The sequence below is a fragment of the Asterias amurensis genome, chromosome 12 (assembly GCF_032118995.1).
Source record: "Asterias amurensis chromosome 12, ASM3211899v1".
In the NCBI taxonomy this organism is placed as follows: domain Eukaryota; kingdom Metazoa; phylum Echinodermata; class Asteroidea; order Forcipulatida; family Asteriidae; genus Asterias; species Asterias amurensis.
This window is the reverse complement of record NC_092659.1, coordinates 9236087-9258493: the sequence shown is the minus strand read 5'-3', so window position 1 is coordinate 9258493 and position 22407 is coordinate 9236087. Positions and strand designations below refer to the sequence as shown.

General features: G+C 38.5%; 1 protein-coding gene across 5 annotated transcripts in view; it reads left to right on the top strand.

The window, feature by feature from the left end:
- The window catches only part of LOC139944826 (uncharacterized), a 42712-nt gene extending 25541 nt beyond the window's left edge, over window positions 1–17171 (top strand). For 3 of the 5 annotated variants that reach the window (XM_071941946.1, XM_071941947.1, XM_071941945.1), the window contains exons 3-15: window positions 161–313; window positions 1548–1602; window positions 2715–2853; window positions 3396–3549; window positions 5137–5203; window positions 6131–6266; window positions 6743–6896; window positions 7622–7662; window positions 8127–8800; window positions 10653–10712; window positions 12869–12954; window positions 14058–14183; window positions 15128–17170. In XM_071941946.1, coding sequence (XP_071798047.1) covers window positions 161–313; window positions 1548–1602; window positions 2715–2853; window positions 3396–3549; window positions 5137–5203; window positions 6131–6266; window positions 6743–6896; window positions 7622–7662; window positions 8127–8800; window positions 10653–10712; window positions 12869–12954; window positions 14058–14183; window positions 15128–15295 — 2013 coding nt within the window. In that variant the 3' untranslated portion in view covers window positions 15296–17170. Of the gene's footprint in view, window positions 1–160; window positions 314–1547; window positions 1603–2714; window positions 2854–3395; window positions 3550–5136; window positions 5204–6130; window positions 6267–6742; window positions 6897–7621; window positions 7663–8126; window positions 8801–10652; window positions 10713–12868; window positions 12955–14057; window positions 14184–15127 lie in introns of all 5 variants that reach the window. The other 2 variants (XM_071941948.1, XM_071941949.1) reach the window with 2 other exon arrangements.
- The last annotated feature ends 5236 nt before the right edge of the window (window positions 17172–22407 follow it).

Genomic DNA, 22407 nt, shown 5'->3' with positions numbered 1-22407 from the left:
TGAACCTACATTCCGGGTCAACTAAACATGAAATCTGGAACATGCCGACCCAAAAGAGGATAAGACAAAAAATTAAAAACAAAATAATTGTCGTATTTCCTTTTCATTCAACCCGGGTTGTGTATTCATTAGTATTAATTTTGTTATTAATGACATAAAGGAGCAGGCTTCTTGGAGTCGGATTCGGGAGCATTTCCTGGATAGCCACGTACCATCAGATGGATTGGAAACCAGCAGAAATGTTGCTAGTATCCTACTGGACTTTACTAACAAACTGGACGATGTAAAGGAGGCACTGGAGGACAGGCTTAGGGTAAGAGAAACAATATTACATAATTGGAGGTAGGTTCTGTCGATCAATCACTCACTGTTGATTGGAGTCATACCGTATGTCTTTTAAGGGTCTATGTGTACTTTTTCCTAACACAAAACACAATGTCAACAGATTTACATTAAACCTTCACAGTTTAAATTTATGGTAGAAACCTTCCCTTTAAATTTTATTCACTGATGTGCTAATGTTTTTGAGAAATTAGCAAAATAAATAATTTTAGTCTCAGTTTTAGCACGTACAAACGTGTTAACCAGTTATGCTATGGTTATGGTATAATATCAAAACTGGTTAATAAGATTTTACATGCTAACATGATTTTGTGACTTGTTTTACTATTTCTCAAAAACTGCACAACCTCAGTTAGTAATACTGAAGGGAAGCTTTCCACTACAACTATCTTCAAACCCTGTAAGTTTAATATAAATCTATAGGCATTTGGAAAATTACTTGAATCCTTTAAAAGCCAGCCACTTACAGTAACATTGTTGCTCCACTAACACGAAGAAGTAGTTTACTGTAACATCGGCCCATTTAAAAATTTGTATTTTCATTGTAAAGTTCCCAACCTCTTCCCATGTAGTATGTTACACTGCCAGATAGCAACTTATTAAGCTCGATTTACTCTTCGTTTGAATTCATTTAAAATTAACCCTTTTCCTAGCTTCTTAAAGAAGCAAGGGCAAGGCCAGGGCAAGGTCGTGTAGCCGTTGGACTTTTTTTCCAACATAGACAGGTCCGCTGTCTCAGGAGGAAATTCCCGCTCACCCGTACACAAAAGAGCCTTAGTTTGTTGTGTAAGATATAATAATTGTTTGACACATCTGACCCGCTCGGGCGCGCTCGTCCAAACATCCATGGGTCCGCCCATGGAATTTTAAATCTTAGGACCATGGAAGACTGTGGGATTCAATAGTTAGTTTAAGTATTAGTTTTAACCTCGATGACTTGAGACAAACATTGTCATTTGTCAACGGGGCTCAAATTGAATTGCCCACTTAAGAGGTTTGAAGAACATAAATGATGCACGCTCACAGGAACCCAATCCAAAAATGACGATTGACTATATCGTCTAGTCCATGTGACACATTGTTATGTGATTTGTGGTTGGTAATAACAGTTGTATTGTATAATTTGAACTCTTGAGAATTATTGTCCTGTGTCTGTTTTACCCAAAATGGTTGATGTTCTTTGTTTGTTCCTATGTTTGCTTCAGGTTATGCAAAAGCAACAAGATGACAAAAAAAAGCAAGATATTAAAAGCCTTCAGAGTAAGTGTATAATTTGTTGACATTATTGCTTGCTGTACCTCTGCAGAATAGAGCAGTGTACGAGTGTAATATTCCACACTCTGTTTGACAAATGGGCTGCAGAATAAAGTGATGTACAAGTGCTTTATTCTACATCTCTGCTTGACGAATGGGCTGCAGAATAAAGCGATGTACAATTGCGCTATTCTACATCTCTGCGTGACGAATGGGCTGCAGAATAGAGTAGTGTACGAGTGAATTATTCTAGACCTCTGCTTGACGAATGTGCTGCAGAATAGAGTAATGTACAAGTGTATTATTCTACATCCTCTGCTTGACGATTGGGCTGCAGAATAGAGCAGTGTACAAGTGTATTATTCTACATCCTCTGCTTGACGATTGGGCTGCAGAATAGAGCAGTGTACAAGTGTATTATTCTACACCTCTGCTTGACGATTGGGCTGCAGAATAGAGCAGTGTACAAGTGTATTATTCTACACCTCTGCTTGACGATTGGGCTGCAGAATAGAGCAGTGTACAAGTGTATTATTCTACACCTCTGCTTGACGATTGGGCTGCAGAATAGAGCAGTGTACAAGTGTATTATTCTACACCTCTGCTTGACGATTGGGCTGCAGAATAGAGCAGTGTACAAGTGTATTATTCTACACCTCTGCTTGACGATTGGGCTGCAGAATAGAGCAGTGTACAAGTGTATTATTCTACACCTCTGCTTGACGATTGGGCTGCAGAATAGAGCAGTGTACAAGTGTATTATTCTACACCTCTGCTTGACGATTGGGCTGCAGAATAGAGCAGTGTACAAGTGTATTATTCTACACCTCTGCTTGACGATTGGGCTGATAGCGCGATGTACATGGGTATACTCTGCACCTCTGCTTGGCAAATGGGCTTCAGAATAGAGCATATGAGAGATGTATTGTTCTGCAGAATAAATCAGATTGAAAAGTTATCCCAAAAATTATAAAACACAATATTTATCTTTATTTCCACAGAAAAGCAAATGGGCTTCAGAATAGAGCATATGAGAGATGTATTGTTCTGCAGAATAAATCAGATTGAAAAGTTATCCCAAAAATTATAAAACACAATATTTATCTTTATTTCCACAGAAAAGCTTGCGGATGAAAAGGAAAATGCTTCTAATTTAAAATGGAGGCACCAGGAGCTGAGCGAGACATCCAGCTCGGAAAAACACTTAAAGACTATCTTGCATCAACAGCTAAAGGAAAAACAAGACATTATCGCTCAGTAAGTAACTACAACGCTTGCTAACCGCTCCTTCGTGCACTAGGTAGCTGTGTATTTCAATTTAATTCAAGATTACATTTATTTCCATACTCTCATAAAAGAGTAACAACAGTTACATGTATTCCCGGAGTAAAGCAAAACATATCTTCAAGTAAGAGTAAACATAAACAAATAAATAGAGTACGGGCCGTTTTAGTAAGCATGAGCATCAATTTTTGTGTTTTACTGAAGTTCATCTTTTAGTAAAAAACGAAAGCATCTCAGACATTAAACTGCTATAAGTCCAATTTGGATCTAAATTTTTAAGAAAATTTCTATAGATTTGAGAAAAACAATATAGGCCTATATCTGTGTATACGCTTTTATTACAACACAAAACAAAATTCCGCCAGTGTCAGTTAATGACTGAAAGTTTACTTATTTCTGGGGATGTCCATCGGTCATGTGCGAACAACTTCGCATTTTACATGCATTTCTTTTTGCAAAGTCTCCCCAACCGCTGTGTTGCGTCATCATAATGCAATTTTCCCAACCTTTTTTAGGTTGAAAAGAAACGGAACAGTTCAACTATGGGAGAAAGAAAAGACGAAACTGCTTGAAGGTAGCAAACAGCGCGAGGAAAACCTTACACGAGAACTGAAGGAACTTCGTGAAACACATGAAGATATGAAAGAGCGCCTCCAACGAAGAATAAAGGTAACACATTGAAAAAGTATCCTTTTTAAATAAGAGTAAGCCTATAACTCTGTATCGGAGTTTGTTTCATTATTATCCATTTTATTTTATTTATCTTCTGTTTTTGCAGTCTTTGTTCGAAATAGTTTTACCTAGTTGAATGTGTTACTGAATACCTATTTCTTGTAACTTGCATTCATTGTTATAGTTTCATTTTGTTTCATTTTGTGTAATATGTTTTATATGGTAAACGCAATTGTGTGGAGTGGAGAGGGACAATTCGTGGAGCAAACGTCCAGCGGTATATGGTGCAAGATTGTTTGATTGAAACGCAATTTAGGGTGAAGTTTCTTTCTGTAATGACAGACTTTTACAGTCAATCTAATGTGCATTCTGATTATAATAATAATAATAATAGTGAAAATTTATATAGTGCCATATCCATCGAAAACAATGCTCCATGGCGCTAATACAGAGAAACATGAAAGATTTAGATAATCAGCAAAAACAACAGGATATAAAAATAAGTTCAAAATCAAGCGAACAATGACAAGCAATTAAAGAAATTAACAATAAAGCAATTAAAGAAATTAACAATAAACAATGGAAAGGTATAAAATATACATGAGGTATAAAATATATGATTGTATTATTCTTTATTATAAACTGTAGTCGTCTATTTTGGTTCCTTTTTCTTTTGCTTCATTTCCACTTTTTGTACTGCTTTGTGTTATGTTGAATTCAAATTGTATTGTAATCTTTTGCTTGATGAAGTACGTACCCTCACGCAAATTAATTACTGGAACTGCAACACCTGTTTTGGACATTCATCATCATTTAGGCTGCGTTCGTCCAGTGTAAAGCCCGGTTCATACTTCCTGCACATGCGAATGCGATACGAATGTTAACGTCACAAATTCGCATCGAATAATTCGCAGCAGTTCAACTCTAGGCAACTCACTTTCGCAGCGAATATCGCTGCGAAAGGAGGGTTGTGACGTCTGAACCGAATGAGAATCGGGCAAAAGATGTAGCCAGCCCTCCTCATGTAGACGCCATTCATTTATATTTCTTGCAGTTCTGGTCCATGTTGTTCCTGCGAAAACCCTGATGTCATCTCTCCATCATCTTCTCTGTCTACAGCCCAGTTCATACTTCCTGCGAATGCCAATGCGAAGCGATTTTGACGTGAATTTGACGTCACAACCCTCCTTTCGCAGCAATATTCGCAAGTGAGTTGAGCAAAGTTCAACTAGGGCAACTGCTGCGAATTTTTCGTTGCGAATTTGTGACGTCAACATTCATATCGCATTCGCATTCGCAGGAGCTATGAACCGGGCTTACCTCTTTTCCTTTTCCCCATTGGTTACAAATCTATTATTCTTTAAGTCCATCTATCGCCATTGCTTCAATTAGTGTGTCCAGCCCATCTCCACTTGTTTTCTATTATCCTCATGACGTTTCTTACTCCAGTTTTCTTTCGTATTTCTGTGCATTTAATCCTGTCTCTTTTTGAGATATGTATAGTTATTGCCTCTTACAAACAAAGATACATAACAAATCCATTTTTAGAATAGGTTTTTAATTGCATTTCTTCTTTCTGTGCAGGATTTGGAAGGCAAAGTGAAGCTGGAACGGATGCGTGATGTTGTAAACAAGATTACTCCGATGTCTGGTACGGTTATTAAAGGAGTCAATACAGTTCCCTTGATGTTGTTATTTTATCCTCGTACTTTGACGTTGTGTGGTTGGCTATTTGAGTGTTTGGTTACGAACATTCCTTCGTGTAGTCTTTGGGTGAATGTTTTTCACCTTTTCCAATTTCTGTCACCTTATAAATAGCTTCGTCTTTTCTTTTGTTGTTATATTTGATAAAACAAATAATGTGTTTGGGTGCTAAATGATGTGCCGGAAGGGTCACCCTCGTGAAATATTTTAAATAAAGTTTAAAGACACTTGACACTATTGGTAATTGTTAAACAGACCAGTCTTCTCACTTGGTGTATCTCAACATAATGCATAAAATAACCAACCTGTGAAAATTTGAGCTTGATTGGTCGTCGTAGTTGCGAGATAACTATGAAAGAAAAAACACCCTTATCACACGAAGTTGTGTGCTTTCAGATGCTTGATTTAGATACCTCAAATTCTAAATCTGAGGTTTCGAAATCAAATTCGTGGAAAATTATTTCTTTCTCGAAAACTACGTCACTTCAGAGGGAACCGTTTCTCACAATGTTTTATATACTATTAACCTCTCCCCATTACTCGTTATCAAGTGAGGTTTTATGTTGATAATTATTTTGAGTAATCACCAATAGTGTCCACTGCCTTTAAATGATAGATTTCCGTATTATAGTACATTTATGCTGTGTTCCTCTTCATAAAGCAAATAAAAGGAGAGTTACTTAAATAGCGTGATGAAATATTGCTTGTCAATTAACCACAAGGGGAACGTTGGTAGTCTACCAAATTGTTAAATATTTGATAGGTTGTCGTAAACTATTTCCATTCTTAAGTATTCAAAGCTCAGTCATTAAAAGTTTGATTTTGTATTACCCATGATAAAGAAACGTAACGGTATATTTGTAATCGTCCCCAGATGCTGAAGCTGAATCCGAGTCCTTAAAGCGTCAGCTGTACTCAAAAGACGTCGATCTCTCAAGGTTTGAGCAAGAGGTTGTCAATCAGCAAAGACTCACTGTTGGATGCATTAAAGGAATACAGCGTGATTTCAGGTAAGGCACAGATTTGTGTATATTAACTCGTTATCAATCTCGTCACATCAATTCGTTTTGTGTTCTCTAGTTTACCAACTGTGATTTATCATTTCTTTATTTAATACAAAGGAGCTGTTTATCAGTCCTAATAATAGTAATTACTGTAACAACAATGGCATTATTGGATTTACAAAAGGTTGCCCCCCCCCCCCTTTTCATTCTCTTTGGTAATAATCGTATTTTTGACTATTTGTGTAAACTGTACATTTCGGCTTGTAGTCGCTGTATTGTGGTGTTTTAATAAACCATAACTAACAACATAACAACATCAATAAACGTCTTGGTCATGTTCCCTGTTTCCATAACAGTAATAAAATGCTTAGCATTCATTGCCACCAGACTATTCTTTCGTCCAGCCTCAGTTTGGTTACAATGAGTTGGAATGGAGTAAAACCTTTAATTTTTACTGCTACCAATAATTACTTTTTTTACAGAGTCATGGAGACCAGGCAGGAAGGCCGCAAACTACGGAAGGACGATTTGAGGAAGATGAATGCCATTTTGGACGCCATCTTGCAGGGGGCAAGAGAAGGGAGGCTAGATATCCTTAAAGCAGACTTACCTCTTCACTATATTGCACTACCCGAGGTTAGTCAGTACTGGATTTATCACTAATTAGGTGCAGTTTGTGGAAGCACGTTCTGAAAAGAACTGGTGGTTACAACTCGACGTTTCGATCAGTATGCTTTTTTTGTCTCTTGCTTTGAAGCTATCAACTTCATTTTTTCAAAACAAATAGCCACAAAGCAAACAATAATACATACATTTCACAAGTTTAAGGTCCACATTATAATGCTATTGAAAAGAAACTGATTACAACCACAAAAAAAAAAAAAAAATACAGATACAAGAACAATGTAAAGACGATTGTGACCTATGTTTACATTCTAACCGCCCTCTGTTGACAAAACACTATATGCACCATGTTTCGCCTGGCAAAATGGGCGTAGTCATGGTGAAATTGCACACACTTTCTAGCTGGCTGCCAAAACACAAAGGTTTTGCCCGGCGGTATGCGCGCGAATCGTGTTGTGGTTTTCGAGTGACGTCAGAAGTCACATCGTCTCTACACAACAACCCCAAATAACACAAAATAACCAAAACTATAATATAAACAAAATATAAAAAATACAAATAATGTAGTCTTAAGTTGCCGTTTATACATGTTCAGTTAACAAGTGAACCTCCTTGCCGATTTGTAATCGAGTTCTACAACTCCGACAAAAAGCCTATAATAACCTTCACATCTCCTAATGAAACAAAATATATTTTTATGGTTATGTTTTTTTTTCTTTTTCTCAAACCTTCATCAGGACATCATCGCTCATCCTGGCAAAAGAATGACCAAACCCAGGTAAGTTCAAGTTTTTCTAAATAAAAAATGCAAAAAAAGGAGCCCGTAGTCTGTCTGAACGAAATTAAAGAAGAATTGGCATATTAGTTATCACATGGGATGAAACTTTTGTCTGTAAGACAAATCAAAATAGGCTTCATTTGAGGACAATTGATTTTGGTATCATCCCATGTTAGGTTATTTCACTTCTCTGGTGATTAGGCAATCATTGAGATCAACTTCTGCATCATTAGTTTCAAACTGACATTCATCAGAATGACACAAACAAGATAATGTGTACCCATAATTGTGGCTGAACAGGAATGAGTTTTCAGATCTACTCATAAGCACCATCTATCGTACACTTCGATCATCATCACAACACTTCCTCCCTTAAATCGAAAGTCAGTATTTTTAGTATTATTATCATTAATATTAAGAATGCCAAATCAAAATCGGATTATAATTTATTAATCGCCTTTCAGCGTTCTAGCTCCAGTAGTCAACCGACATCTTGAATTAATAGGGGACTCCCCGCAAGCATCACCAGCTTCCAGTCCCCCTGGTAGCCCAAAGATGTCCCCACGCCGCATGCCACCACTAGAGTTGTCTCACTCGGTGTCTTCCCCGTCAATCCGGTCCTCATCCTCCACTCCAGTACCCTCCATAGACATCCCACCAGAGCCTGTGTCCGTCTGGAAACCAACCTCAGTGAAAAACAAGATCTCCGTAGATGAGGTTAGTTTTGTTACTAAGTCGCCCCGTAGCCTCGGGCCCAAAGCACCGCCAAACCCCAACACTAATCCCTCTGGAAGGAGTCCGAGCCTCGGGCAAAAAAGCCGCGGTCCAACCCACGCTCCCGAAGCACCAAGAAGCCCTTCGTTACTGAAGAGACGGACTTTGTCGTCACCGGTGCCGCCGAACCTCGCTGCATTGAACCCACCGGAAAGGAGGCGAGCCGGTACGGTCACAGGAGTAGCAGGGAGCCCCAGTCCCGTATCAAGAAACGGCATGGCTTCGGCGAGGAAACTGAGAGGTTCAAGTAAGAGCCAAGCTGGCAATGGTGTGGAACTCCGGAAGGAAGAGGGGACTGGGAATGGCAAGAAACCACGACCGAGGAGTGTGGTTTCTAATCCAGGAGAAGTCGCCCTTGATTCAGGTACGATCTTTCAATGTCAATCCGTCTATAGAACATTCAAACATAATCTCACCCACCTTTCGTTCTTTGACAGTGTTACACTGCTAATCCCTTTGTTGTATGCTTTGCTGTGCATGTAACTACATACTGCCATATTTTGGATTGATGGGTTGTTATCCTTTATATACTTTTAATTTGAATTGATCTTTGTTTGCATTCGTGCATTAGCCATCTGTCTTGTTCCCCTGTCGTCAATTCGCTTGCTTCACACACTACCAGTATTCATAATTAAGTATAATACCAACGATTTTGTACGTTAACAAGCTTAAAATAAACATTCCCATTTGATTTTATATGTGACGGTTTGAAATGGTTTGTTCACAATTCAAAATGTATTCGCGGCAAGAGGCTGAATTCAAACAGTTCTACGTGCACACAATCATTTAAAAAACCTAAAATACAAAAATAGTGAATGAATTTAATGGAGAAAGAAAATTGATCTTTAGAAAATCAAAAATTAAAAAGCAGAAACTACAGTTACAAAGAAACCTTCACCATTAAGACTGCTGCCCATCATAATACAAACGACAGGTAATTTAATTCACTTATATGCGTTGAATAATATATGTATGTTTGCCTTTAGGCGAAAACTGCTATTGTGCCACATTTATTTGTTTCCAGTATCGTCATAAAAACGGCTATTGTGCCCATTTATTTGTTTCCAGTATCGTCATGTTTATATAAAATAAGCCTTGTAGTTGTAATGTGCAAAATTAAGTAAGTTTTAATGGAATATACAATATTTTGCTGAAACATCGAAATCAGATGTATACACCCTGACAAATAAGCATTGTAGTTGTAATGTGCAAAATTAAGTCGGTTTTAATGGAATATACAATAATTTGCTGAAACATCTAAATCAGATGTATACACCCTGACGCCCACTCTCTGATGAAATATGCATAATATGTATTCCATCATCAAAACATATTTCTGGCAAGAACACAAAACAACACACAAACAAACACTGCTTTCCCGCCACATTTTGTTTCATGTATGGCCTTGTTATATAAACATATGAAATGAAGTCGTTTTGTTATTAAACATATCAAATCACGGGTTTTTTTAATAGCCAAGTCGCATGTTCACCATAACGCCCACTAATATGTATATTATTATGTCTTAATAAAATAAAAATCTGAATTTTAATGTGACCATGGACCACCTGGCAATATAATTATGTAAAATCCTCTATTTTATATTCACCAAACAGTTCATTTGTTGTTTTCCTCTGTCCCACTTCCTACGGCTTTCCCCCCGGTAATCTGTGACTGGTTCAATGGAATATTCATGATTGTTACTATGATTTGATTATAATGCTACTTCAATGCATAATATTTTCCCAGTCTATTTGGAGAAAGGCTGCATGTGATAATAACATTGCAGTGGTTGTGCAGAAAGCCGGGGGATATAGAATATAATTATTATATGCTGTAAATTTACCCCTTTTCCTCCTACTTTTGAAACTGGTACCAATTTTCCTTGAAAATAACAATGTCTGACATTGTTGTCACACAATAATTATATATTTATATTTATTTTCTTTCTCGGGTAGATAAATAGTACAATAATGCAAATTAGTTATGTGAGCATATTTTAAAATACAGCAATGAGCAATTTCAATACGGGATGGAAAATGAATAATGCTTGTTTGTGTTGATTGATTAATAATTTTGTATAACCGAGTGAATGTTTTTTTTTTTTTTTTTTTTTTTTTTTTTTTTGCTGCAGTTATTCACGTGTTTTTTTGTCTGCTTTTGTTTTACATTTTGCTGTTTCCATGTATGTCAATGTTTTATATACTAACATGCAGGGAGCCAACGAAGAAAGAACGGCTGTGTTTTAACTGAGGGTCATCTGTCTGTTTTGCCAGGTTTGGAATCTACATAGCTTTATCATCATTCATCATTATCAATATTGTTTGCATCACTTATTGTTGACCCCTTTCTAAAATGTATTCCCTGAGAGTGACCGAGGGGAATGAAACAATGGGACAACGATTTGTTTAACCATAGAGAAAGATACAACTAATTATAGCCACTTCCCATTGTTACTCACACGTTTTGCATCACTGCGTTACCTATTCCTTATTCACATCTGTTATACTCATGTACACGTAAATAACCCACACGTTTTGCATCACGGCGTTCCCTATTCCTTATTCACATCTGTTATACCCATTTACACGTAAATTCATGGAGGGAATCGCCCTGTAGAGCCGTTTCTCATTCAAACTTGAAGTTAGTGTGATGGACATGGTTGTATTCATGGTAAAAGTATCGTGTTTGTTTACTTCAAACTGAGTTCCCCCAGCTACTTTTACACTTACAGATGGATATACACCCAAGCTTGTTGACGCTTGCAACCGCGTGGACCTCCTGATGTCCCTCTTATGTTTATACTCTTACTTTTTGGCAACAGCTCCCACTGGTGTTTTACATGTTTTCCAACTGTGAATGTTTCCCAAACCGTGGACTCTATTTGCTCTTTCGTTATAGGTCCCCGGTATGAACGTGTATTGTACATGTATTAGAAAAGGTGAATAAGGAATAAAGAAGAACATTCATTGTCATCATCTTGTTTTGTGCTTATAGCTGACAGCATATTCACCCCAAACTGATCTTAAATTCTGATAACACAACTAAACTCACCTCAAATTTAACAATTTGTATTTCCTACGTTTTAATGCATATAACTTTTAAGCTGACTGAAACTAAATTCTTGTGCAATATTAAGTGTATTTTTGTTTTAATCTATTTGTTGTCTTTCCATTGTGCTTTCTACGTTTAAATTTATAATGGATGTTAAATTTGCATCGGGGACAAAGAATATTATTTTTAGTTTGCTTTACCCGTACACCGGTGTGTGTATTTAGCACTGTGACGTGTTTTCACATGACTCGGGGGGGGGGGGGTAAAAAAACATTGGTGTATGGGTAAAAGCCAAACCAAAAATTATCGCCACTCGGGAAAGTACTAAGTATACAGTGCTTACACACATCGGTATATTTAAACCTACACAAATGTTTTGGTTTTATATGTGTAAAAACCAAAACACTTGTGTAGGTTTAAATACTTGTATACAAATTGCAGTCTGTGGTTGTTTAAAGACTTGTAGACAATTTGCAGTTTGCAGTTGTTTAAAGACTTGTAGACAATTTGCAGTTTGCAGTTGTTTATAGACGTGTGTACAATTTGCAGTTTGTAGTTAAAGACACCATTAAATGAATAAAAGATGAACTGTGCATTACATCCACATCATGTTTGAGGTATTTAATTAGAACGTAGAGTCTCCATTGGGTAGAGTGCAAAAATAATTAATAGTTTAGATTAACCGCAGTTTTCCCGATTATTTTAGCGAAGTAGCAAAAAGCTTTGTGGTTATTATTCAGTTACAATCGGCTTAGCGGGTAAAATGTTCGCACGACGCTACTTTGACTTCACTTAAACTGTTCTCCATGTTTAGGCCTACTGTTTTGAAAGAGCTCTAAGGAAAGATTGATAGTGTTTTTAAAATCAAATCAGCTTGGTTCTATGCAAATCAAATTAGCTTAGGTCTACGTGAACAATAATGTGTTTTTCTTGATTAAAGGCATTGGACATTGTTGGTAATCGTCAAAGACTAGCCTTCACAGTTAGTGTATCTGAACATATGCATACAATAACAAACCTGTGAAAATTTGAGCTCAATCGGTCATCGAACTTGCGAGATAATAATGAAAGAAAAAAACAACCTTGTCACACAAAGTTGTGTGCGTTTAGATGGTTGATTTCGATACCTCAAGTTCTAAATCTGAGGTTTTGAAATCAAATCCGTGGAAAGTTACTTCTTTCTCGAAGACTATGGCACTTCAGAGGGAGCCGTTTCTCACAATGTTTTATACCATCAACCTCTCCCCATTACTCGTCACCAAGAAAGTTTTTATGCTCATAATTATTTTGAGTAATTACCAATAGTGTCCACTGCCTTTAACATTAGCTGCCCATTAGAAAAGTAGTAACGTTTTGTATTTTGGTTCTTTTCCTTCAGAGCACCCAGACTTGATAGACGCAGAAACTGGACTGGTGGATGTAGTCACAGCTCGCGTATGCTTCCCGCACTTTTCGGAAGAACAAGTAAGCCTCCAAATTGTAATAATATGCAGACCGTTAAAGAATAAGAAATGGAAATGATTAGTTGCAATGGATTTACACACAAGAGCTACACTGGTGTTGATATTCGAATCTTTCCTAGACGCAGGGGTCGGGGATGCTGGTGCAGCCGATCCCCAAACGTTTGGATGAATAGCAGGGACCGAGCGAAAATAGTAATTACAATGGTCTACACTACCTGAATCTCTTTCGCATAGTTTCAAAAATTACACACCCACTTCGCTTTAAAGGGTTTATGTACTTTTTGTAAGACAAAAAAACACAATGTCCACAGATTTACATTAATGGCAGTGGACACTATTGGTTATTACTCGAAATAATTATTAGCATAAAACCTCACCTGGTAACGAGTAATGGGGAGAGGTTGATAGTATAAAACATTGTGAGAAACGGCTCCCTCTGAAGTGAAGTAGTTGTCGAGAAAGAACTAATTTTCCACGAATTTGATTTCGAGACCTCAAGTTTAGAATTTGAGGTCTCGAAATCAAGCATCTGAAAGCACACAACTTCGTGTGACAAGGGTGTTTTTTCTTTTCTTTCATATTTATCTCGCAACTCCGACGACCAATCGAATTGAAATTTTCACAAGTTTATTATTTTATGCATATTATGTTGAGATACACTAAGTAAGAACACTGGATTTTGACAATTACCAATAGTGTCCACTGTCTTTAAACGTAAACACTTTGAAGATGATGATAGTAGAAAGCTTCTCTGAAAATATTACTTGCTGAGGTGCTGTAGTTTTTCAGAAATGAGTAAAACAATGACATGAAAATAGTGTTCGTCTTAGTGACCATGAGACGAAAAATATTTTAGCATTTAAAAACGTATTTTCAGGACATTGTTTTACCCATTTCTCAAAAACTACAGCACCTCAGCAACTAATATTTTAAGGTCCGCTTTCTACTATCATTACCTTCAAACGGTGTAAGTTTAATGTAAATTTGTAGACATTGTGTTATGTGTTACAACAAGTACCCAAATCCTTTTAAAATAATGATTGACACTAATGCTCACAAAGTGCAGAAGGCTTGTTTGACATGTTTCATTTTCTGCATGGTTAGATACGGGAACATTTACAGCAATTCAAGAAATACGACACGAATGCAGACTACAGCTTGGACTTCATGGAGATGACGCAGGCAATTCAGTCAACGGTTTCTGATTACTACAAGCCAAGACAAATAAAGGTAAATGTATACTTCAACTCTCTCGTATCTTCTCAACCATAAAAATGTAAACTAAAGATATGGCGTGCAGAAATGACATTAACATATCATTTCAAGGCACTAGACACTTTTTGCAATAACCCCAAAATTGTAAGTACAAAAACTTACTTGGTAACGAGCAGTTGAGAGATGTTGATGTACTACATTACACTGTGAGAAACGGCTCCCTCTGAAGGAGAGTAGTTCTTGAGAAGTTTTAATTTCTCATTCCGATAATAAAGTACTTTAGGCCTGTATTGGGCATCTGAAAGCACGTTATTATGCATCTGAAGTTCAACAAGGGTATATAATAGAATAATGTTAAATTTACATCGAGGATAATGAATATTAATTTAGATTTTCACCCATAGGCCTACACCGATATGTGATAGCACTGTATACTCAGTACTTTGCTGAGTCATGTGAAGAAGAACAAATATCACAGGCATATTACTCAGGTGGGATCAAATCAAAGTGAATATTCGACAAGGGTGTTTTCTCTCCCAATATTATCTTATCAGTTCCGGTCTACGTTGTGCGTGCACAAACTCTGTTGTCATCTCTCCATCGTCTTCTCTGTCTACTTCTTTTCCCTTTTCCCACTCCTTGGTTGCCAATGCATTATTCGTTTTGTTCATCTGTTACCAATTACATATCTATGTATGTATATTTGGTTTGCGGTAACACCATGTTAAAAAGCAGGACAGTTCTTTTCAGAACTGAGAAGTCTCCCGAACATCAACTCCGCGGTAGTAGAATTAAGAAAGGCAGTTCTCTAAGAACAAACTCGACCTGGCGAGTAGATACACACATGGTGATACCGCAAACCAAATATATATTGATACCTCTCCATGCAATGCCTCAAATCATATATCTATGTGTAATTATGTTTCTTGTTAGTATTTGTATTTTTGTTTTATTCGCAGGAAGCAATGGTAGAAATCGACGTTGACCAGTCGGATTCAGTTGATTTCTATGAGTATCTTGGTATCTCAACGATGCTTATGATGAAAGTGGGAAAGTCCGAGATATTCCGCAGTAGCATGGTCAAACATGCCGGCGGATCCATATCCAAAGTTTGCTCCATACAGTGAGGTGTTGTCGAGAAATTATGAAGTTGGAAATTTGACTCAAATTCAGGTGACAGCCGAGTTCATCTTCAGTGAGAGAATCAAGTTTAAGTGGGGAGTGAACATATTATTGTTTGTTGTTCATCTTATCTGGCGTGAGCTATTCAATGTAAATTGGTTGAGGTATTCGATTCAATTTGAAAAAAACTATTACATCACAGCTCGGTTCTATAAATGCATCAATGGCAATTTCATACTTGTAATAATCAAAAGGTCATATTAAAGGCAGTGGACACTATTGGTAATTACTCAAAATAATTATTGGCATAAAACCTTACTTGGTGACGAGTAATGTGGAGAGGTTGGTGGTATAAAAAATTGTGAGAAACGGCTCCCTCTGAAGTGCCATAGTTTAAGAGAAAGACGTAATTTTCCACGAATTTGATTTCGAGACCTCAGATTTAGAACTTGAGGTCTCGAAATCAACCATCTAAACGCACACAACTTAGTGTAACAAAGGTGTTTTTTCTTTCATTATTATCTCGCAAGTTCGATGACCGATGGAGCTAACATTTTCACAGGTTTGTTATTTTATGCTTATGTTAAAATACACCAACTGTGAAGGCTAGTCTTTGACAATTACCAATAGTGTTCACTGCCTTTAAATGAAAAATTGTAAAAAAAAATTGAGGAAAATAGTCAAAACGTTTTTCTTGAAAAAGAGAATGTTTTCTTTTTTGCCAAACAACTACTTTTGAAGACGACTCTTGATCCATTAAGCCCCGCCCTATTACGTATTGACCAATCACAGCCCATTGCACAACCAAAAGTCCGACATGCATGCGCGTATGCTTGGTGGCATTGGAGGGGCCCACGTTCTTTTGCTCACACGTGCGCCGTAGGCGGAGCCTAATGGATCGGTCTAGTTACCGGTAGCTCAAAACAATTCAGTAGCAATTTCATGAAAATCCATAAAAGGGTTGCACTATTAAATGACCTTTTATAATTGTGTGACAATGTCGTGAGAATAAGACAGATCTACGTTTATATTCATGTATGGCTTATTTACTTTATGGTCAATGAAATACTCAGTTAAACAAAGGGTGAAAAGTTGCCCTTTCAATGACCCTGAATGTATACTCTCTATAAATGTAAAAGAGTGAAAAGGCAATCTTTGAAGAGCCATATGAGGGACAACTCTTTTTTGAGTGGTAGTCCACTCTTTTAGATTGAAGTGTGCATCTTTTTCAGTGATTTTTCACTCTGTCCTGGAGTGAAACCCCTCTAAAAGAGTGACAGAACCACATTTTTTTAAGAGCCATGTGAGGGACAACTCGAAATGTAAAGATTGGTGTTTTTCACTCATTTACATTTAGAGAGTACTCAGAACTCACTGAAACTTGTGAAAATATGTAAGTTCAAGTTGAGTGAAATATTCAACTCGGTTGAAATAATATAAGCTCTGCTCTTTGTGTAAAACGAGCAACTTGGGTGTAGATAACTTGATTACAAAATTGGTTTGAGTGCCCTTTTTCTACATCAAGAGAAATTTACATTTTTTTTCTTTCAGTATCGTATTCTCCGCCGAACTATTTTAATAAAAGCAAAAGCCGAGTTCTATATTTAAAGTTTTATTGTTAACACAGAATACCAAGTACTCAGATAATGACAATCAGTTTATAAATTTAATTAGTTTTAACTGTTCACAAAGATGTTAAACTTTCATTCAAAATAGTGTATCATGGGTGTAACGCTTGTATTCCAAAATGTTTTCATGTGTTTATTCCCCATTTAAAGAAATCACTCAAATTAAATATTTTATTTCGAAATATTCAGAAATATTAAGAGTATTGTATATTTCTGGTGATATCATGTCATTAATAAATACAGTTTTTAAGATTGGGAAGAAAGAAATAACCGTGGACCGATTTGTTGTTTCCGATAGAAGCACAGTAGTCTTACAAATAATACAGATGTCGCAAACAAAATCAATATAACATATTTACGCTTGTAATTATGAGCAAAAGGGTGCTTAGCTATACACCACTTATTTAAATAGTTGTAGTGACCTAAATCGTCAATACACATTTAGTGTTTTTTATTGTTGTTGCATTTGGCACGCCATACAGCTACATGTACTGAACTTTGACCTCACTGTGCAAAGAGTTACATGTACATGTACAGCTGAGAGTAGTAATCAACCCAGCCAAGTGCCAGTTTGGAGCTACAAATCTAGATTTTCTCGGTCATCACATTGACGAGAAGGGTATTCATCCGTTAGATGAGAAGATCACTGCCATCAGCGAGTTCCCTCGTCCCACTTCAGTGCGTCAATTACGTCGATTCCTCGGTCTCATCAATTTTTATCGACGTTTTCTTCCGCATTGTGCAGCCATTCTTGCACCCCTGACAGATTTATTGCGTGATCAACCAGAGCGTCCTCGTAAGCCAACCACCTTCACATGGTCCGAAAAATGCGAGACTGCTTTCAGCGACATCAAGCTTTCCCTGGCAAACATCACCATGCTCGTTCATCCATCCTCAAGTGCATCACTTAGCCTGATGGTCGACGCTTCGGACACAGCTGTTGGTGGGGTACTACAACAACAACTCGAAGGAGATCAGCGGCCCATCGCCTTTTTCTCCAAGAAGCTCCAGCCAGCTGAGACAAGATATAGCACCTTTGGGCGTGAACTGTTAGCGATGTACTTAGCTATCAAGCATTTCCGACATTTTCTTGAGGGACGCAATTTCTGCATATACACAGACCACAAGCCCCTCACTCGCGCCTTACACTCTAAGGCTGATCGTCATTCACCGAGGGAGATTCGTCATCTAGATTTTGTCTCGCAATTTACCACAGACATCCGCCATGTTTGTGGTAAGGACAATATCGTCGCTGACACCCTTTCTCGATTCAATGTTGACGCCATTCATACTTCGTCATCCATCAATTTCGATCAGATCGCGGCTGATCAAAAAGACGACGCAGAATTCATCAAGCTGCGCATGACTTCAACTTCACTGTAATTCCGACAGGTTCCATTACCCACCACACGCGGATCTATCTGGTGTGATGTGTCCACCGATCACCACTGCCCCTTCGTACCATCGCAACATCGACGTAGTGTATTCAACGCACTCCACTGCCTATCCCACCCAGGTGCGGTCCACACAGAAGCTGATCACCACTCGCTTTGTTTGGCCCGCTATCAACAGGGATGTTCGCGAATGGGCAAGAACGTGTTCTCAGTGCCAGAAAGCGAAAGTTCACCGTCATGTACGCTCACCTTTAGGTACATTTGCCTCACCGGATGCTAGGTTTGACCACATTCATATCGATCTCGTAGGACCTGTAGTGAATTCCATTAACAGCTGCCAAGCATTGTAACCAAATACCCTATAGACCATTGCCGCCTTCAGAAGGTTACAGTTATCTCCTCACGTGTATTGATCGCTATACCAGGTGGCCGGAAGCCATTCCCTTGATTAACATCACTGCCGAGTCCGTCGCCAAAGCCTTGGTTGATCAGTGGATTTCACGATACGGTACACCTTCAACTATCACCACAGACCGTGGCAGGCAATTTGAGTCCAACCTGTTCGCCGAGTTAACTGCACTTTTAGGTTGACAAGTGGCATGAGGTATTCGCACTACAGTGAAAGAAGACCTACAGTGTACATCTTCAGAGCTCGTCTACGGCACAACCTTCAGACTCCCTGGACAATTTGTGGCACCAGACACTCTAACCTCCATGTTAGATCCTACTGCATACGTTCATCGTTGCGGCATCACATGTCACAATTCTCCCCAGCCACGACACGAGTTCAGCATCCTCCATCTCAAGTACCGCGAAGCCTATCCAACTGCTCTCATGTATTCATCCATTGTGACGCAGTCAAACGACCCCTGCAACCTCCATATTTGGGTCCCTACAAAGTCATTAAGCGTACACCAAAGTTCTTCATCATTGAACGCAAGGGCAAAAAGGATTCAGTCAGCGTAGACCGCCTTAAACCAGCATACTTAGAGCTCACTGGTTCTCCTGCAGTCCAACCACAACAACCCGAACAGACAGTTCCTGCTCCTGCCACACCGCTTCAACCTCCCACACCGCTTCAACCTCCCACACCGCTTCAACCTCCCACAACAACACCTGAGGTCAGGACAACTAGAAGTGGCCGACATGTTCATTGGCCTGCACGTTACGTCCAGCACCACGTTTTGGACACCTGAAACGGTTTTCCCTGGATCATATCGATCGTTTTCATTCTTGCACCGATCTAGGGGGGAGCTACTGTAGTAACCTAAATCGTCAATACACATTTAGTGTTTTTTATTGTTGTTGCATTTGGCACGCCATACAGCTACATGTACTGAACTTTGACCTCACTGTGCAAAGAGGTACATGTACAGCTGAGAGACATGTAGTTTTTGCTAGCACATGTAGTTTTTGCTAGCACTGAGTTGCACATGTTTTACTAGTTCTCCATTTTTCGCGTTCGTTCTACTCAGCATTTGCCAGCGTATGTACAGCAGTTTTGTTCGTCATTTGTATTAGTTAATTCGTCATCGTTTCTCCGTCAAACTGTTTAGTCATTGTGAACCTTGTGAACTTTGTGAACACTATTTTTGTATTCTGTAGATTGGAATTGGTGTTCATCGTACCGTGCTACGGTCGGCGTTTTAGCCTGTAGTGTAGCACTCCAGTCTTCAGGACCTCGACTTTTCTTCGTCCCGGTGTGCAGATATTAAGTGGTGAGTTTTATTAGACATCCTTCTAAAGTAGTTTTGACTGATTACTACATAGTCGTACATATCACGCATAAATATGCGTGAAATGCAACAGGGTCACAACAGACCGATCCAGTAGGCTCCGCCCACGACGCACGTGTGAGCAAGAACACGTGGGGCTCTCCAATGCCTTCCTGCACAACTCTGCCGCGCGCGCCAAGATACGCGCACGCATGTCGGACCTTATTTGTCGGACCTTCGTTGCTTTGTGATTGGTCAATGGACAATAGATTAATGTACCCCACAGGGGAATTCTTTGTCTAAAGTCTCGCAAGTTAATTATTTATGAAAGGGAATAATATAACAACAGTTGCATAACAGTTTGCACTGGCCATTCCCGTCATAGCAATCTGTCAAGTAAACGAAGTGTGACATTGAATGCTCCTTAACCATGTGGACAGCTACACACTAGGGGAACAGTTCCAGTCTGCTTACAAGCGCTTTCATAGTACTGAGACTGCCCTCCTTCGGGTGAAAAATGACATTCTTCGTTCCCTTGATAAAAGTAAAGCTGTTCTCATGGTGTTGCTTGACATGTCTGCCGCCTTTGACACGGTTGACCACGACATCCTCCTCCAGAGACGTCATACTCAATTTGGAATAAGCAGTACGGTCGATACTTGGTTCAGCACTTATATCAAAAACCGTACCACCAAAGTTTCGATAAAAGGCGATTCCTCAAGACATCATATCTTTACCTATTCCATACCTCAGGGGTCCATAGTAGGTCCGTTGGCTTTCATTTTGTACACCAATCCCATTGGCGAGATCATTCGTCAACATGGTATCTCATTTCATGAATACGCTGATGATATTCAGCTCTATGCTGAGTTTGACCCTAAGTCTGAAGGTGATCGTCAGCGTGTACTCAGCAAATTATCATCATGTGTGCTTGCCATCAACAAATGGATGGCTCAAAACATGCTTCAGCTGAACCAGGGAAAGAGTTTGTTGATTTTATTGTTTTTGCGAACAGTCATGTTTTATCCACTCTCCCTAATCTTGAACTAATATTGGCCGACTTGACAAATCCTGCTTCCACATCTGTTAAGAACCTAGGAGTCTCGCTTGATTGTTCTCTGAATATGTCTCATCATATTAGCTCTGTATGTTAAACTGTTAATTTCCACATACGTAATCTATGGCGTATTCGCCGGTTTATTACACAAAGCGCTTGCCATCATGCCGTCAGAAGTCTGGTCTTGTCCCGTCTTGACTATGCCAACTCTCTTTTGGTAGGTGCCCGCGAAAATGACCTCGCTCGACTCCAGCGTCTACAAAACAAGGCCGCTCGGCTAGTATTTGCGTGTGGCCGTGACCAGCCTTTTGCCGGCCTGATTGCATTGCTGCATTGGCTCCCTGTTAAAGAACGTATCAACTTCAAAATTTTCACTCATGTATACAAAATCCTCCACACCCAATCTCCATCATATCTGGTTGAACTTGTTCATTCCCAAAACTTCAATACTGCTGATGAATACAGGCAACGACTCCGCTCATCAGCTGATCAGACCCGGCTTTCCGTTCCTAGAACTAGACGGAAAGCTGGGGATAGCTCATTCTCCATAGCTGCCCCTCGCCTATGGAATGAGCTCCCCGCAGGTCTGAGAGAGGCGATCTCGTTGCCTGTATTCAAAAGCCTCCTCAAGACATTTCTTTTTCCCCACCCATCCTAGTTTGTTTGTTTTTCTTTTGTTTTGTTGTCATAGTCTCATGTAAAGCGCTCTGTTCTCCGTAGAGCGCTATATAAATGTTTCATATTATTATTATTTATTATTATTATTATTAAATTGTCCCAGCTTATACGTAGTTAAACTAATTAGTTCATCAAGTTTCATGGCTACTCTAAATGGCTTTTCTAACGATGAGTTTTCTGCTGGTATATTTTGTTGATATATTCTAATCTATAGTTAAATAGATTCGAATCTATAGTTAAATAGATTCTAATCTATAGTTAACTATAACAATTATACACAGGTGGGCACAGTTTTTCCGCAATTTAAAGGAATGTTAAACGTACAGCAATAATAAAGGATTTGGATACTTTGAACACAATGTTCACAGATTTACATTAAACATACACCGTTTGAAGGTAATGATAGTACAAAGCTTCCCTGAAAATATTTGATGCTGAGGTGCTGTAGTTTTTTGAGAAATGAGCAAAACAATGTCCTGAAAATACGTTTTTACATGCTAAAATAATTTTCTTCTCATGATCAGTGAGACGAAAATTATTTTCATGGCAATGTCTTACTCATTTCTCAAAAACTACAGCACCTCAGAAAGAAATATTTTCGGGGAAGCTTTCTACTATCATTATCTTCAAACTGTGTAAGTTTAG